The 19,289-nt window shown below is 44.0% G+C and overlaps 1 protein-coding gene across 10 annotated transcripts in view; it reads left to right on the top strand.

Annotated features, from left to right (window-relative positions):
* Window positions 1-19,289, top strand: part of RBM47 (RNA binding motif protein 47) — a 212,201-nt gene that overhangs the window by 189,849 nt on the left and 3,063 nt on the right. For 7 of the 10 annotated variants that reach the window (XM_033214055.1, XM_033214056.1, XM_033214060.1 and 4 more), the window contains 3 exons: window positions 6,682-7,835; window positions 9,005-9,211; window positions 12,750-12,961. In XM_033214055.1, coding sequence (XP_033069946.1) covers window positions 6,713-7,835; window positions 9,005-9,211; window positions 12,750-12,961 — 1,542 coding nt within the window. In that variant the 5' untranslated portion in view covers window positions 6,682-6,712. The remainder of the gene's footprint in view (window positions 1-6,681; window positions 7,836-9,004; window positions 9,212-12,749; window positions 12,962-19,289) is intronic. The other 3 variants (XM_033214064.1, XM_033214063.1, XM_033214062.1) reach the window with 2 other exon arrangements.

Here is a 19,289-nt window from a genome sequence, read left to right as displayed (position 1 = left end):
TTCTACTTCTGATGTATAATTATTATTCATTCTGTCCACACTTCTGCCCCAAGCAAGAATCTCAACATTCAGGATACGGTATTTCACACTAGTCCCCAGACACCCCTGATATATTTAAAAGCAAAGTTCTGATGGTATGTGGGCTTTAAATTGGGAAACTATGCCCTTATCAGAAACGAATGTTAACAATGTTGAGGTGTACAACCCTTTTGAAGCAGGCTGTGGTCAGTAACCATGAGTACAAATACCTTAATTCTCAACTATTTGGCATTTGAAGCGTAATTCAGTTAACTGAGTTCAGTTAACTCAGAAGTCAGCTCCACAAGGACGAGGTTCACCATAGCTAGCACAGTATCTGGCACATAGCAGGTGGTCAATAACTATTTGCTGAGTGAATGAATGAATGAATGAATGAAAACAAACCCTCTTGTATCTCTTTTGGAATTTTAAGAAATTATCATTAATATGTAAGTGTCAGGAGCTGAGCCAACAACCTTCATCAGACATTTTCTTCCATGTCTCATAAATTTGGCCATTAGAGTTAAATGGAAAACAGCTTGGAAGAGGGAAAAAGTCAGCTAAACAACACTGTCTTTAAAATATGTTAGAATTTAAGGCTGGGCACAGTGGCTCACGCCTGTAATCCCAGCACTTTAGAAGGCAGGAAAATCACTTGAGGTCAAGAGTTTGAGACCAACCTGGCAAACGTGGGGAAACCCCGTCTCTACTAAAAATACAAAAAGTAGCCGGGCATGGTGGTGCGCACCTGTAATACCAGCTACTCAGGAGGCTGAGGCAGATGAATCACTTGAATCCTGGAGGTGGAGATTGCAGTGAGCTGAGATCGCGCCACGGCACTCCAGCCTGGGCGACAGAGCGAGACTCCATCTAAAAAAAAGAAAAAAGTTAGAATATAAAAATTGGTCCTGAAATTAAGTTATCATTCAGCATAGGAGAACTATTATACGTAGCAAGCAGAATCTATGTGACTTAGCCTCAAGGATGTGCTCTTCCACATCTCCTAGCCCAGGGGTCAACGAAGGTGGAGAGTAAATACCTTAGGCTGTATGGGCCACACTGTCTGGGTCTCAACTATTTCACTTTGCCATTGTAATATAAAAGCAGCCATACATTATCTTTTCTTTTTTTTTTTTCAAAGGATAGGGCTGTGTTCCAATACAATTTTATTTATAAAAACAAACAGCAGACCATATTTGGCCCACAACCATAGCTTGCCAATGCTGATCTAAAGCACATATAAATATAGTAAGTTAAGCATTTTTGAGAGAAGGGTCATATTAACTGTATAGTTGTCTTTTTCAAAGTAGCTTGAAAATCTTTCCTTTTTGTTATTGTTTGTAATTGTTATTTGTTTTGTTATTGTTGTTATTGTTGTTGTTTTTGAGACAGGATCTCACTCTGTTGCCTAGGCTAGAGTGCAATGGCGCAGTCACGGCTCACTGCAGCCTCAACTTCCCGAGCTCAGGTGATCCTCCCACCTTAGCCTCCCAAATAGCTGAGACTACAGGCACATACCACCATGCCCGGCTAATTTGTGTACTTTTTGTAGAGATGGGGTTCTGCCATGTTGCCCAGGCTGGTCTCATGCTCCTAAGCTTAAGCAATCTGCCTACCTTGGCCACCCAAAGTGCTGGAATTACAGGCGTGAGCCACTGCGCCCAGCCTCATTTATCCTTTAATATATCTAAGCGTTTGGCATCTGAATTAATTGAGTAGAGCAACACACCATATAATGTATTTAATATGGTATATTAAACATGATAATAAGGAGAATAAAACTTGTAGGCCATAAGATTTTCTTGAATGTGTTAGCCTGAGTCAGGGTACCTTTTTTTTTTTTTTGAGACGGAGTTTCACTCTTGTTGCCCGGGCTGGAGTGCAATAGTGCCATCTCTGCTCACCACAACCACCGCCTCCCAGGTTCAAGGGATTCTCCTGCCTCAGCCTCCCAAGTAGCTGAGATTACAGGCATGTGCCACCACGCCCAGCTAATTTTGTATTTTTATTAGAGATGGAGTTTCTCCATGTTGGTAAGCCTGGTCTCGAACTCCTGACCTCAGGTGATCTGCCTGCCTCAGCCTCCCAAAGTGCTGGGATTATAGGCATAAGGCACCGCGCCCAGCCCCGTGTACCATTTTTTAATGGCCTCTAATGAAATCCTGATTTCATTGACTCTAATTTTTGTCTTTTTTGCATCTCTGAACCTTCTCGCTTTTTTTTAAAGGATTTTGTTTTTACTGTGGTATATTATACATAACATTTTACCATTTTTAAGTGTATGGTTCAGTGGCATGAAGTATATTCACATGTTGTGCTGCCATCACCACCATCCATCTCCAGACCTTTCTTATCCCTAATTAAAACACCCGCACCCATGAAGCACTAATGCCCCACTCCTCCCTTTCTCCAGCCCATGGGAACCACTAGTCTACTTTCTGTCTATGAATTTGACTACTCTAGGTACCTTATATAAGTGGAGTCATATAATATTTATCCTTTTGTAGCTGGCTTATTTCACTGTTAGCATAATGTCTTCAGGGTTCTTCCATATTGTAGCACATATCAGAATTTTATTCAAGGCTGAATAAGCCAGGCACAGTGGCTCACACCTGTAATCCCAGCACTTTGGGAGGCCGAGGTGGGCGGAGCACCTGAGGTCAGGAGTTCAAGACCAGCCTGGCCAACATGGTGAAACCCCATCTGTACTAAAAATACAAAAATTAGCCGGGCATGGTGGTGTGCACCTGTAGTCCCAGTTACTTGGGAGGCTGAGGTGAAAGAATTGTTTGAACCTAAGAGGTGGAGGTTGCAGTGAGTGGAGATTGCACCACTGCATGCCAGCCTGGGTGACAGAGTGAGACTCTGTCTAAAAAAAAAGAAAAAGAAAAAAGGCTTAATAATACTGCATTGTACACGTATACCACGTTCTGTTTATCAGAATCCATTGATCAACATTTGGGTTGCTTCCATCTTTTGGCAACTATAAATACGGTTGCTATTATACGAGTATCTATTTGAGTGTGTTGGGTATATACCTAGAAGTGAAATTGCTGGATCAAATGGTAATTCTATGTTTAATTTTTTGAGGGACCGTCATACTGTTTTTTTACAGCAGCTGTACCATTTTATATTCCTACCAGCATTGCATGAGGGTTTCAGTTTCTCCACGTCCTTGCCAATGCTTATTTCCTCGTTTTTGTTGTTTTTATAATAACTATCCTAATGAGTGTGAAGTAGTATGTCACTGTGGTTCTTACTTGTTTGTATGCAATATTTGTAGTTGGTGTAATAGACATAGCAAATTTGGATATTACATTAATCAATGTCTGGCTCTAATTAGATATGTATGCATGTATGTATGCATTGATTCTTTTCCTCCAAAATTACAATATGGTTTATAAGAACATGTGAACAATAAGATAAATAATACAAACAGCTCAATTCATGTCACTGGGAAAACTGAAAAAAATAGAAGACAACTAAAAAATGAAACTATAACCCAAATTAGATGAACAAGAAATTGTGTTGTAATGTCCCCTACAGTTACTAAAATTGGAGTGAAAAAAATCAATCGTGAACTTCCTGGTGGCCAAAGTAAAAATAAAAACAGGGTCGCTAACGTGGTTTGTTTACTACAGAAGATGAAAGCACAGGAAAAAAAGGCTTTTCTTGGCTCATTGATGTAAGAAATAAGCTATCGCTATTTTAAAATATGTACAGATAATTGTGTTACTGACACCAGCAGATTTCAGACGGAAAGCAAACAGGATTTTTTCTTATATTATTGGGGTTGGGATTGGCAATGACTCCATAGCCTGACTACTGTAAGACTGTTTTTGTGGGTAGAACAGTAGTTTCAAAGTGCAGTTGGGGTGACAGGAAGGCAACTCCACCTATCTCAGCAGAGAGATAAGTTCTATTCTCTTGGACTTTAGTCAGTTAATGTTGTATACAGTACAACAGGTAAGAGCTTGAATTGTGTCCTATGTATTTATATACATAGCTGGCATTTCCAGCCCAGGTCACAGATTGTAACTACATGGGTGTTTATACAAATAGTCTTCTTAAAAATATATCCTTATCTTCCATTTGAAAGAAGGGAAAGGTCTTCATGTTTGAATTTAATGTTGAAATTTCTTGGTTGGGTGCAGTGGCTCATGCCTGTAATCCTAGCACTTTGGGAGACCGAGGCAGGAGGATTGCTTGAACCCAGGAGTTCAAGACTAGCTGGGGTAACATAGTGAGACTCCATCTCTATTTTAATTGGGATCTTTTTTCTTTCTTTTTTTTTTTTTTTTGGTTCCCTTTTTTTGTGGAGAACAAGGTCTTTCTATATTTCCCAGGCAGGTTTCAAACTCCTGGGCTCAAGTAATCCTCCCACCTCTGCCTCCCTAAATGCTGGGATTACAGTCACAAGCCACTGCGCCTGGCCCTCCATCTCTATTTTTAAAAGAAGAAAAAAAAAATCTTTTTCAACTTGAAACTATAGAAACTAAATCATTTTCCAAGTATACTACAAAAAAAATTTCATGATAACTGGAGATGTCAAACCAGCTTCCAAGCACTTGAAGAGGAAAAAAATAATAATAATAGAAGCCACGTGTAACAGATATTTTTAAAGAACTGAAAATGTTTATCTTAAGAATTACTCTGAAATTGAAAGAACTGGTCTAAGATTTTACTCAAAAGTTTGGATGAAAAATAATAACTGACATTTCTTGAGCATTTATAATGTTCTAGGCACCATTCAAAATGCTGTGTATGTATTAACTCACTCCTCTAAACTTAATGAGGTTAACACTATTATTACCATTCCTATTTGATAGGTAGGGAAACTGAGGTGAGGCATGGAGCAGCTAACACTAGCAAGTATTAGAGCTGAGATTCACACACACACATATGCAGTCTGGCTCCAGAAGCCACATGCTTACCTGCTAAACCATATTGCCACTTGATACTAGAGCAAATTAACCACAGAAGGGCTATTTTGGCCATCTGGCAAATAAATAGCTTAGATTTATTTTGTTTCATTATAGTTTTGTTTTTTCCTTCAATGATCAAATTCATTTTTATTATCCTTGAAATTTCCCTTAATATTCTTGTATACATCTCCTAGTCCTAAATTTTAAAAAAAGAATGATACTCCGGGTTCTAATTAATTGATGAAACCTTATACAGCCATTAAAGATGATGTTTTTACAAAGATGTTTAAGAATATGGAGGAATGCTTATAACATAAAGTAGCACCATGTAAATTAGGAAGAAGCCAGGCTTCCCCTTCCCACCTCCTCAAGAAAACATCTGGAAAACAGATGGGAAAGTTTCATTGTGCTATTATTGGGTTGGAAAATTAGGAATAATTTCTTATGTACTTTTCTTAACTTTCTATAAAATTCAACTGAATGCTTTTATAGTCCAAAAAATGAAATAGATTTCATGTTTTTAAAGGCAAATTGAAGCCTTTCATTACAAAAGTATAGTCTGCAGCTCTCCTATAGTATGCAATCTTATTGCATAATTTAGAATCATTTCCACAGAGCCCTCGGCCACATAAGCGGAGGTGGCACAGTTCAGACCTGCACTGTGATATGTGGGTGTTTAATTAAATTTTAAATCCAGCTCCTCAGTCACACTAGCTCCATTCCAAGTGCTCAGTAGCCACATGTGGCAAGTGACAGCTTTTCTAGCATCATAGAAAATTCTGTTGCCCAGTATGGGTTTGGAAGAAAAAACAGGGAATCTGGAGCCAGAAAGCTTGGAATCAAGTCTACCCTACGAGCTGACACTTGCTGTGTGAAATGGGGCAATTTACTCAACCTCTCTCAGCCTATTTCCCCATGACCAAATTGGGACTGAAGATAATACCACATACCATATACAGAGGTTAAGAAGATTAAGAGAATGCAGGTGACAGTTCTCCGAAAACAATAGTGTGGTTTACCAGGTAGATGCTGCTTCCCAGGCCTCCAGCTTGAAGTCAGTCTAGCTTTTCGAGGACTGATTCCAAATCTTTGAATGCTTCACACCAAGAATTTTACCTGAATGCCACCATCAAAATCAGATTAGCTCTTATTACAGTTCCTAGACCAAGTCTGTGGCAATGTGGGCATTTCATTTCTTCCTTGTAAAAAGCTTTAATACACAGCTCTGTCTATACAGTGACACCTCCTAAAAGTTTTCTTTAATAATTTAAAATCTTCACTGTATTTCCATTCCTACAAAGAAAAAGACTCCCTTAAAAAAGAAAAGAAAAAAGGTTTCTTCACCAAAGAAATAACGTGGAGTTTGTCAAATTCCATATAACAAGGAAATCAGGCGGAGTTAACGGTGCAGGAATGAAGCAAAAGGACGTGAGGTTTTTACCAACAATGATAGCAGTTTCGCAAAACCTCAAAGCTGTCGGGGTACTGATGAAATGGAAGTACTTGCTCATTCTGATTTTTTTTTTCCTAACTCACTTCTGGTTCTTGCTGCAAGACAACTTGACTATTTTAGACAAGTGTAGGGCTGCTGCATTTCCACAACGCCTCCATCCTATTTCTCATTTAAACCACCTCACCTTCCCTGTGGCCTATTAATGCATACTTGCAAGGCTGCAAAACAACCCAAAGGAGGCAAGATCCAGCGGTTCCCCACTCACGCTCTTTTCTGCTCCCCCAGGTTTCCGCCAGCTGTGGATGCCTTTGACATTATGACCGCAGAGGATTCCACCGCAGCCATGAGCAGTGACTCAGCCGCTGGGTCCTCGGCCAAGGTGCCCGAGGGCGTGGCGGGCGCGCCCAACGAGGCGGCACTGCTGGCGCTGATGGAGCGCACAGGCTACAGCATGGTGCAGGAGAATGGGCAGCGCAAGTACGGCGGCCCACCGCCCGGCTGGGAGGGCCCGCACCCGCAGCGCGGCTGCGAGGTCTTCGTGGGCAAGATCCCGCGCGACGTGTACGAGGACGAACTGGTGCCCGTGTTCGAGGCCGTGGGCCGCATCTACGAGCTGCGCCTCATGATGGACTTCGACGGCAAGAACCGCGGCTACGCCTTCGTCATGTACTGCCACAAGCACGAGGCCAAGCGCGCAGTGCGCGAGCTCAACAACTACGAGATCCGCCCGGGCCGCCTGCTAGGCGTGTGCTGCAGCGTAGACAACTGCCGCCTCTTCATCGGTGGGATCCCCAAGATGAAGAAGCGCGAGGAGATCCTGGAGGAGATCGCCAAGGTCACCGAGGGCGTGCTGGACGTGATCGTCTACGCCAGCGCGGCTGACAAGATGAAGAACCGTGGCTTTGCCTTCGTGGAGTACGAGAGCCACCGCGCGGCTGCCATGGCTCGCCGCAAGCTCATGCCCGGCCGCATCCAGCTGTGGGGCCACCAGATCGCCGTGGACTGGGCTGAGCCCGAGATCGACGTGGACGAGGACGTGATGGAGACCGTGAAGATCCTCTACGTGCGCAACCTCATGATCGAGACCACAGAGGACACCATCAAGAAGAGCTTCGGCCAGTTCAACCCTGGCTGCGTGGAGCGCGTCAAGAAGATCCGCGACTACGCCTTCGTGCACTTCACCAGCCGCGAGGATGCCGTGCACGCCATGAACAACCTCAACGGCACTGAGCTGGAGGGCTCGTGCCTGGAGGTCACGCTGGCCAAGCCCGTGGACAAGGAGCAGTACTCGCGCTACCAGAAGGCAGCCAGGGGTGGCGGCGTGGCCGAGGCGGCGCAGCAGCCCAGCTACGTGTACTCCTGCGACCCCTACACGCTGGCCTACTACGGCTACCCCTACAACGCGCTCATCGGGCCCAACAGAGACTACTTCGTGAAAGGTTAGTGGGGGCTCTTCTGGGTGGGGCCCTCAAGAACTTTGCCTCCTAGGCAGGGGGCACCAGGGATATCGTGGCTGGCATTTGCTGAGCTGGTAGGTGCTGAAGGCCCTCCCACCCTCCTTTTGGGTTTGCATTCTGGGTCTAGTTCTTTGCTGGCACCGAAGGCCGTCACTTCTGCAGCATTGATAGAAATACAGGTCGTTCTGGGGTGAGCGGTAAAATCACATGGGTGTGCAAACACTGGCATTCTGCCTTGCCGGGGTCCACCGCGTTAGGGGCTCGTCCACCAATCTCTTGGTGCTTCGGTTAAAACCTGCTTGTGCGGGCGCCTGTAGTCCCAGCTACTCGGGAGGCTGAGGCAGGAGAATGGCGTAAACCCGGGAGGTGGAGCTTGCAGTGAGCTGAGATCGGCCACTGCACTCCAGCCTGGGCGACAGAGCGAGACTCCGTCTCAAAAAAAAAAAAAAAAAAAACCTGCTTGTGATATTAAATCTTAAGATGTTGGTGGAGTCAATGATTTTTAATTTTGTTTTTTGTTATCATTGGTTAGGATATAATGAAACGCAGCATTACCTGGAAAATAAGATACATAGGTTCTGGGTCCTGTTCTCTGATTAACTAGGTCTGTGACTTTAGTCACTTTAGTCTCCCCTGGCCTGTTTTCTCAAGCATGAAATGAGGAAGGTGGACTAGCAAATTCTCTTCCAAATCTAACTTTTTTTAAAAAATTATTTAATTGTGTGTATATATGTATTTGGAGACAGGTTCTCACTATGTTGCCCAGGCTGGTCTTGAACCCCGGGCTCAAGCCATCCTCTAGCCTTAGCCTCCCAAAGTGCTGGGATTACAGGCATAAGACACCGCACCTGGCCCCAATTTTTTTTGGGGGGAGTGGGTATTCTATGAATGTTTTTCTTTACTGAAATTGCAGATACAATCCTAGAAACTCACCCTGCAAGTTTGCCTCTTGTACTAAGCAGACATGCTTAGGATGCAAATCTAGGCTGAAATAGAATGTTGGAAGCATCTTTACCAGCCTATTAAAGAGCAAAGGTGTAGCCACCTGCAACTTAGACTGGAGCAGTTAAATGCTGAGAACTGAGGGCTGAGGTCTGCCTCCAGCACCATCACTGTTGGTTGCTCATCATCTTTTGTGTTGTTATTACAAGCAGGCAGCATAAGAGGCCGAGGGCGAGGTGCAGCTGGCAACAGAGCCCCGGGGCCCCGGGGTTCCTACCTCGGGGGATATTCTGCTGGCCGTGGTATATATAGCCGATATCATGAAGGGAAAGGAAAGCAGCAAGAAAAAGGATATGAACTTGTGCCGAATTTGGAAATCCCTACCGTCAACCCAGTTGCCATTAAACCTGGTACAGGTCAGTATAAACCAGATTGAGAATGCACCCATTCAGCATAAATCCCAGCCCTTCTGTTAGAAGTGAATCCAAGCCTTTCTCGGGCTCTCACATCTGCATAGGGGTTCCTCCTCTCCCAGGCAGCTAGAGACAAGGCAAAAAGAAAGTGGCCCCCTGGACCTCCTTATCTAGAACTTCAGGGGATGGTGTAGCTTTGACCATGGTCAAATCAAACTTGCCTGAAGTAAGGTTTTCTTTTTTCCTTTTTTTTTTTTTGAGACAGAGTCTCGCTCTGTCACCCAGGCTGGAGTGCAGTGGCGTGATCTCGGCTCACTGCAAGCTCCGCCTCCTGGGTGCACACCATTCTCCTGCCTCAGCTTCCAGAGTAGCTGGGACTACAGGCGCCCACCACCATGCCCAGCCAATTTGTTTTATGTATATATATATTTTAAGTAGAGATGGGGTTTCACTGTGTTAGCCAGGATGGTCTCGATCTCCTGACCTCATGATCCGCCCGTCTCGGCCTCCCAAAGTGCTGGGATTACAGGCGTGAGCCACTGCGCCCGGCTGTGCAGTAAGGTTTTCAAAGGGTTGTCACCCATTGTTAGGCTTTTCCTCAGTCTGTGGCTAAGTAGGGAGAGTTGTGGGGTGAAGAAAGGAAGAACATGAGGCTCTCTGTATCTTCTGTCAGGTAAAACCTATCTTTTCCTTACTCAGGCCTATTTCTGCCCCAACCATCTGATGTCAGAGGGTAGAGCTTATTGGCCCATTCTGAGAGTTGTTGGGAAGGGCAGAAGATTCCTCTTCAGAAGTCAGCAGCACCTTTTGTCCCTTGTCATGGTCTGAGCAAATAAGAATGCTTGGGGACAAGGCAGTGGTCAAAGTTTTGTTGTTGTTGTTGTTTGAGATGGAGTCTTGCTCTGTCACCCAGGCTAGAGTGCAGTGATCTTGGCTCACTGCAACCTCCACCTCCCAGGTTAAGCGATTCTCCTGCCTCAGCCTCCCCAGTAGCTGGAACTACAGGCGCACACCACCATGCTGGTTACTTTTTGTATATTTAGTAGAGGTGGGGGTTTCACCATGTTGCCCAGGCTGCTCTCGAACTCCTGATCTCAAGTGAGCCGCCCCCCTCAGCCTCCCAAAGTGCTGAGATTATAGGCATGAGCCACCGCACCTGGCCTTTGGTGAAAGTTTTTGCAGCTAATTCCCTGGTTTCTAATTTCCAGCACTCATTTCCTCCTCTAGCTGGATCAGTAGATTGGGAGTAGGGATGCTCAATAATTTCAAGCCAGGGACCTTGAACTTTGCTTTCACCTCCAGGCCCCACAAACCTGTTTATCAATGTTGTTAGTGCCCATGGCCATCTAACGTGAGGCCGGTTTTCTGATCCAAACCTGCAAAGAACATTAACTCCATTGTGTGAGTCTAGCACGAACTCACGCAGCACCCCGCAGAAGCATCCAAACACATGGAAAACTCAGTCCGTGGGTGATTGGCGTGGCCCTCCTCCAGACGCCCTCCCTGGCTTCAGCAGGAGGAGGTTGAAGAACTGTTCAGAGCCCAGCTACTCTGATTTTCTTCTGGTTGAGATTGTACACTTCTTTCCCTAGCTAAAATAGAGTCAAGGAATCTGTGCATTTGGGACATAGGTATGCATTGGCCTCATAGGGTTAAAAAGTATTTTGCTAGTTGAACTTTCTTTTGATGATTTTTTTTTTTTTTTTTTTTTGCCTGTGTAAAAATTCTGCAATTTCTGCAATTAAGTGACTCCTTAGACTAGATTGCCTTTTAAATGTCATTGGCACTGTAGGCAAAGTAAAACTGATCCTACAGCTCTGTAACTTAATAAAATAGAGCCTGGATATGGGAGTTGTCACTTCTACTTGTTGGGAAGGGGACTCCTGTTGGCAAATTACAGTAGCTTAAGGTTTAACAAGAGACAAGAACTGTTAAATAATCTTTAGTCATGTAAAGTTGTGTCCTGGAGGCTGAGGTAGAAATTCCCATGGGCTGATAGCCAGAACAATTCATTTACTTCATACAACCTCTTGTAGCTTAAACTCACAACCCTCTCTGGGCCCCATCCGTTGGCGCTGGTGTCTGTTTCCGATGATCCAGAAAATGAGAACATTGTATTTTAGGAGAGGCACCAGGGTGGTGGTGAAGTATCCAGGCGCAAGACCAGTGGAAGATATGGTTGGAAAGGCAGGTAAAATATTTGATTCAGGTTTTAGGTATATTTTATCGAATGGCCATACCATTGTTCAGCTTATAATCATTTGTCTCTTTACCTTTGATTGAGTCTATCCTTATTAGAATAAATGTACCTAGAGTTGGAGAAAACCAGAAATAGATTCTTTGTGTACACATTTCATATTTTTGCTTATCCTTTCAACACACACAAACACACACATACACCCCCCACCGCCCCCTGACACACACACATCAGGGCTAGTATCTTTCCTTTTGATCTCTTCTTACTGTACCTTGACATTCAATAGCTGCTATCTGTTTGAATCTCTCACTGAAATCATAATTTTGGACTTGCAGAAATTCTTTGAATTGGGAGGTCCCACTAAAAGCCAATCACTCCACAGCTTAGCTACTTTGAGTGGACATGAAGAAATTGGGGAATGTGCTATTTTTTTTTTAAACCATGTGCTTTTCCTTGAATCGGTAATGCTAAAATCTGAAATACAGGGTGGGGAGGATGTACGCAGGTCTGAGTTCTCAGAATGAAACCCTCAACAGCACCTGTTTCTTAAATAGTGGTGAAAGTGAAAAAAAAGGCAGTGGGACTGGTAATGAGTGAGGTGAATAGGAAGGAACAGGCGGGCCCAACTCTCACAGGCGGTAGGCCTCAAGCCTCTGATCTCACTTCTTTGTCTAAGCCTGTTTTCCCATAGTCAGAGGCCCTTTCTTGCTCAGTAGGACATCAAGAATAAGATTCAAACTGTGATTTTTCTGTAGAAATAGAAAATATTGGTGCAGAAGCCTAACTCTAGGGGTCTCTTCCACGACAGGCAGGGGTAGTTACCTGCCACCGCCTATCCCTTCCTCTCGGGGAGCAGGCGTCTGAGTACATGGCTTGTACTGAGAGAACAATAGTGAGCCTGGAGAGGCCCCTGACCTCTAAACGTGGTTCTAAAAATATATCTTAGGCTGGGTGCGGTGGCTCACACCTGTAATCTCAGCACTTTGGGAGGCCAAGGCAGTTGGATTGCTTGAGCTCAGGAGTTCAAGACCAGCCTGGGCAATGTGGCGAAACCCTGTCTCTACAACAACAACAGAAAATAGCTGGGCAAGGTGGCCTGTGCCCATAGTTCCAGCTACTCAGGAGGCTGAGATGAGAGGATCGCTTGAGGTCAAGAGATTGAGGCTGCAGTGAACCTTGATCGCACCACTGCATTTCAGCCTGGGCCACAGAGTGAGACCCTGTCTCAAAAGAAAGAAAAGTTTTTTAAAAAATAAAAATAAAAAATATCTTAGAGCAAGGGCTGGACCCCCCCTCAGCGACTGAAAGTGATTGACCCATTTTTCCTTCTTACTTCTCTTGCAGTAGCCATCCCTGCCATTGGGGCCCAGTATTCCATGTTTCCAGCAGCTCCAGCCCCTAAAATGATTGAAGATGGCAAAATCCACCCAGTGGAGCACATGATCAGCCCCATTGCTGTGCAACCAGACCCAGCCAGTGCTGCTGCCGCCGCAGCTGCTGCCGCCGCAGCTGCTGCCACCGTCATTCCCACCGTGTCGACGCCACCGCCTTTCCAGGTAGAGTTCTTATTGCAGTCGTTGTTATTTGCGTGTGAAGCCTCTCTTTATCCTGGATTTATTTAGTATTCAGCACTGAGAAGTTACCATGTGCCTGGCTCTCTGTTACAGCTATGCAGTTGGGTGACACAAAGCATTTTGAATTTGAATCATGACAGAAAAAAATAATTGTAATTAATTGTACTACCCTAATAATATCATTGTTAAGGGTGGGAATCAATACGTAAAAATGATGTGTAATTTTTCATAGTGTCATAATATTGTGCATATGTTTTTTAAATAGCACTGGATAATTTTTAGCTCATGATATTAAAGAGCTGACGCACAAAGTCCAGGGAACGATTTCGCATTTTCACATTTCACACTGAGGCTCAATGAAGATTTCTTTAAAAAATGTTAACCCCTAGTGGGTGGGTGTGGGTGTATGTGTGTGTGTGTGTGTGTAAAGAGAGAGAGAGAAAGAACATCTGTATAGATATGTAAAATTTTATGCTGGGTAGAGTGGCTCATGCCTGTAATCCCAGCACATACGGAGGTCAAGATAGGAGGATCACTTGAGGCCAGGAGTTCAGGACCAGCCTAGGCAACATGGTGAGACAGTGTCTCTCCAAATATATATATTTTTTAATTAGCCTGGCATGGTGGCATATGCCTGTAGTCCCAGCTACTGGAGAGGCTGAGGCAGGAGGACCGTTTGACCAGCCTTGAGGTCAAGGCTGTAGTGAGCTGTGATTGCACCACTGCACTCCAACCTGGGCAACAGAGTGAGACCCTGTCTCAAAAAATTTTTTACAAAATATGCCCGTAATCCTCTCCTCCAACCATATCTCCCACTGTTCCCCTATCTCTTCCCAAACTCATCTTACCATGTTGGCCTCCTTCCCCACCTTTGTTCATACTGTATCCTGGTTTCTTTATTCTCATCTCTTCCATAGAATCTTCCCCATCCACCTCCTAGAGAAATGTTCTCTCCTGTACTCCTCATTACTACATCATTACTTGGCCTATGGCTGCCAATGTGTTCTCTCTTCCAAGGAAAATGAAGCTCCTCCAAACCAAAGACTGTGTCTTGTTTCTTTGCATCTTCACCTCATAGGACATAGGGAGGACATCCATTTAACAGAAGAAAATCTTGTTAAAGCTGTTCTCTGTGAGGCAGTGAATCGCGAATACTAATCACAAGTACTCAGGCCCAAGATCCCTTATCCAACTGAAAAAGAATTATCCAGGCCACTTTTTTTCATTTTTGGTTTTTGATTTTTTTGAGACAGAGTCTCACTCTGTCACCCAGGCTAGAGTGCATGGCTCACTGCAACCTCAACCTCCCTGGTTCAAGCGATCCTCCCACCTCAGCCTCCCAAGAAGTTGGGACCACAGACACACACCACCATGCCTGGCTAACTTTTTTATATGTAGGGACAAAGTCTTGCTATGTTGCCCAAACTGGTATTGAACTCCTGGGCTCAAGCGATCCTCCCACCTCAACCTCCCAAAGTGTGGGATTACAGGCCTATATTTTTTAAAAGACAGAGATTGTTAGACTCTAATCCCTGAAGATTCCAATTCAGCCAAACTGGGCTGGGGTCCTAGAACTGATATTTTGCACAACGCCTCAGTGATTCTGAAACAGAGCCAGGCCTCTGACCCTCCACAGTAGGATGCTGTTTACTTGCTTTTGCTCACTCTGAACGCTAGTCTTGACTGTGTTATTCAGAAAGGGCAGACTCACTGAAGCTTATTTGTCTTTCAGTCTGTCATTAAGTATTCTTTAACTTGGGATTTCTGAAAGACAAAAAGAGGAACTGTTGTAAATGACACCGTAGAGTAACAACTAAGTGTAGTTATGGTACTTGTGGACTGACGGTAAATATTTACAATAACTTAGCAGCAGTACTTAGTGGAATTTTGATAATAATTTCTAATTCTTCTTTACTAAGAAACTCATGAACATTTGTCTTTGATGTGCACTGTGAGTTCTGGTCGAGTCCAAATTCCAGGCACCATAATCATGTTCTGACTATTTCTGTCTCCTATCAGTCTGCACTGGCTGTTGCCATCGGGGTTCTTTTTTTTTTTTTTTTTTGAGACAACGTCTAACTCTGTCGCCCAGGCTGGAGTGTAGTGGCGCGATCTCGGCTCACTGCAACCTCCGCCTCCCAGGTTCAGGTGATTCTCCAGCCTTAGCCTCCCGAGTAGCTAGGACTACAGGCACGTGGCCACTGTGCCTGGCTAATTTTTTGTATTTTTTTAGTGGAGACGGGTTTTCCACTTCATTGAGCCACAGTTTGAAATGTGAAAATGTGAAATTGTTCCCTGGACTTTGTGCGTCAGCCCTTTAACAGGTTTCACCTGTTAGCCAGGATGGTCTTGATCTCCTGACTTCATGATACGCCCTCCTCAGCCTCCCAAAGTGCTGGGATTACAAGGCCATGAGCCACCACGCCCAGCCACCATCAAGGTTCTTATTTGCAGTCTTCGCTTATCCTCCCCTAGCTTTAATCATCCTGCCCTACGTTGTAGGCGCTCAGGGGTGTTCTTGTTTAGTCATTTAGTTAAAGCAAGGATAACCGCTCCTCCTTGACAAGAGGGAAGACTGCAGGGACTCTTCACCTGAATTAGAGGCACATTTTTTGGGGGTTTTTGTTTTGTCTTTTGTTTTTTTGAGATGGACTCTCACTTTGTCACCCAGGCTGGAGTGCAGTGGTGGGATCTCAGCTTACTGCAACTTCCACCTCCAGGGTTCAAGCGATTCTCCTGCTAGAGGCACTTTTTAAAGATGGGTAAATGTTTCTCCCACTACCACCATTGCATTTTTCTTTATTCCTGCTCTTTGATATGCTGTATTATTGCAATTGTATAGTGGTCCCCCCTTATCCATGGGGGATACATTCCAAAATCCCCAGTGGATGCCTGAAACACAGATATTACCAAACCCATAATATACTATGCACAAATTTCTTTTCCTTCTTCACAGTTTCACAGATAGAAAATTTCTTTCTTACTGTAGATCTTAGCAACCTCAGCATAGGATTTTTTTCTTTCCTTATTAAGTAGAGAACTTTCCCCTTTTCACTTAGAGGAAGGCCTTTAGTGCTCCTCGTTGGCTTATCCGAAATGCCAGCATCTGTACTCTTGCACTTTGGGGCTGATATTAAGTAAAATAAGGGCTCCTTGACGGTCAGTCTGATAACCCAGATGGCCACTAAGTGACATGGGCGTGGAGCACAGACAGTGTGGCTTTCCTGGACAAAGGGATGATTGGTGTCCTGGGTAGGACAGAGAGGGAAGGCATGAGATTTCATAGAGCTACTCAGAAGGGTGCACAATTTAAAACTTATGAATTGTTTATTTCTGAAATTTCAGTTTAATATTTTCAGACGTCAGTTGATCACAGGTAGCTGAAACCATGGAAAGCAAAACCAAGTGCTTCCCCATATATTCTCATTTTACAGATAAGAAAATTAAGGCCCAGCAAGGTGACAGAACTGCTAGCCAAGAGTAGAATTGCGATTAGGAGATCAGGTCCCTGATCTGTGTATGCTCTGTCCTTACAGTATGGTGAATGCCATATAAAAGGAACATCACACGAATGAAAAGAGAAGCCATGGGTTTGGGGACCTACTCTTGATTCCAGGCCATAAGCCAGTGCACATCTATGTGCAAAACTTAGTGTTTGAGTGGGCAGCCTGAACCCAGGTATTGGGCCAGCCTGTAGCACATGGCAAGGTCTCTCTCACATGTTGCCTTCCCTGCCATTTCGTCTCCCTTTTTGCACTGGTTATTAAACCTACATCCACACATGTGGAAAAGATGGCTTGTGTCTTGCTGTGAACACAGTCTTTCCAGTTCCGGAGCTCCTCTCCCTGGTTGTAAAATGTCGCTGATGAGACATCATTGTTTAGTGTTTAGGAAGCAAGTTAACATAGGGCTAAAAGTGCAGACTGCAGAGTCCTACATTGCATTGCTTAAAAGCTGTGTCACGGCCGGGTGCGGTGGCTCAAGCCTGTAATCCCAGCACTTTGGGAGGCCGAGACAGGCGGATCACGAGGTCAGGAGATCAAGACCATCCTGGCTAACACGGTGAAACCCCATCTCTACTAAAAAAAAATACAAAAAACTAGCCTGGCGAGGTGGCGGGCGCCTGTCGTCCCAGCTACTCGGGAGGCTGAGGCAGGAGAATGGCATAAACCCGGGAGGCAGAGCTTGCAGTGAGCTGAGATCCGGCCACTGCACTCCGGCCTGGGCGACAAAGCGAGACTCTGTCTCAAAAAAAAAAAAAAAAAAAAAAAAAAAAAAGCTGTGTCACTTTGTGCAGGTCATTTAACACTTCCACACAACTCCATATAATCATAGTACCAACTGTACTGGTGGTTGTGATGATTCAATGCTGTCATACAAATAAGGCACTTAGAACAGTGCCTGGCAGATGGTAGTCTCTGAGTTTGGGGTTTGGTTTTGGTTTTGTTTTGTTTTGTTTTGTTTGAGACAAGGTCTCACTTCCATTGCCCAGGCTGGAGTGCAGTGGTGCGATCTTGGCTCACTGCAACCTTGAATTCCCAGGCTCACGTGGTGATCCTCATGCCTCAGCCTCTTGAGTAGCTAGAACTACAGGAGTACGCACCGCCATGCCTGCCTAAGTTTTGTATCTTTTGCGGAAACTCCTGGCCTCAGCATCCCAAAGTGCTGGGATTACAGGCATGAGCCATCTCACCCAGCCTCTGAGTTAATTGTTATAATTATCATTATAATTATAAATTAAAATTATTATAAATTATAATTACTATCTGATTATAGTTTTTAAAAGTACTCTTAGGCTAGAAGTTCCTTTGAGCACAATTTTGGAACTCTGATTTGCAAATTTTGGAACAGAAATTAGAACTAATTCCTTTATAAAAATCTGGGAAGAAATAATTACTTTAATTCACCATTTCATAGATGCTGAATTGTTTATTTTGAAGATGTATTAAGATATAGGGAGATCATACCAGCATTTACTACAAGGCATTCTATGGCTCATGAGGTGCACCAAATATTTTGTTAAAGGAATGTTTTATTTTATCCAAAATCTCTTTTCAATGAAGCATCTCACAGAACTAGTTCGATGGCAAACACTTTGGGAAATACTGAACCACAGTCTTCCCATTCGTACTCCTGTTTGTTCTGAAAACATCTTATGTTGCACTTTCAAGTAGACAGAAGGAAGTAGCAGGGGCTTTTCTAGAGCCAGTGGTGGCTGTCGACAGTTCAGGCAACTTTACTTAGCTTGTCCTTCCCCACTTCCTCATTTGGAAACTACTCCTTATCCTTCAAAACCCAGCTTCAATATCCCTCCTGCAGAGACATTTTCTCCAGCTTCCCCGTTAGCTGGTTCTTTCTGTAAGCTTCTACAACAATTTGTATACATTAATGGTGTCATCTCTTAGGTGGGAGATGATGGAAACCATCACATTGGCTGAAAATTATGTATGGTCACAATTTTTTAAGGTCACAGCTTAAGAAGCTGTCCCTTTGTAGATCAGTATATTTTGTTTCTCCAAGTTGACACAGTCTGCTCCTCTCTCTGTCTTTGAGACAGATCATATTCCATCAGTTAAGTATGAGTTGAGGCTGCTGGCATGTATCTAGAGACCATGTTTAAGGAAAAATACTGATTTTTAATTACTGTGAAATCAACTGTGTGGAGGGTAGATTCTCCACTGCCTTCTGTAGCTCACTCTGGGGCATAGACTGATTGAGTGGAATAGTAAGTAGAAGATTCTAGAATACGTACAGAGAAGGTCCTCCTTATCCACAGGTTCTGCATCTGGATTCAACCAACCATGGCTTGAAAAAATAAAGACAATAAAAAATAACAATACAACAATAGAAAATAATATAAATGTCAAAATACAATATAACAAATATTTACATAACATTTGCATCATATTAGGTATTATAAGTGATCTCGAGATTATTTTTAAAGTATATGAGAGAGGCCAGGCGTTGTGGCTCATGCTCGTAATCCCACCACTTTGGGATGCTGAGACAGGAGGATTACTTCAGGCCAGGAGTTCAAGACCAGCCCTGGGCAACATAGTGAGACCTTATCTCTATGAAAAAAAAAATTTTATTATAGTATACAGGAGAATATGCATAGGTTAAATGCAAATATGCCATTTTCTCTCAGGGACTTGAGCATCTGAGGATTTTGGTATCCATGGAAGCCCTGGAGCCAATCCCCTGTGAGGATACTGAGGGGCAACAGTATTTCACCTTTCCCTCAGCCTTCCAGGCCTCTCACTTTCACAAGGTTGCATCACTGAGTTTGAGGATGCAGCTCCACTTTACC

This window comes from Trachypithecus francoisi, unplaced genomic scaffold, assembly GCF_009764315.1.
Source record: "Trachypithecus francoisi isolate TF-2019V2 unplaced genomic scaffold, Tfra_2.0 Lachesis_group1, whole genome shotgun sequence".
NCBI classification, from domain to species: Eukaryota; Metazoa; Chordata; class Mammalia; order Primates; family Cercopithecidae; genus Trachypithecus; species Trachypithecus francoisi.
The sequence above is the reverse complement of the archived record's forward strand: the minus strand, read 5'-3'. Positions and strand labels throughout refer to the sequence as shown.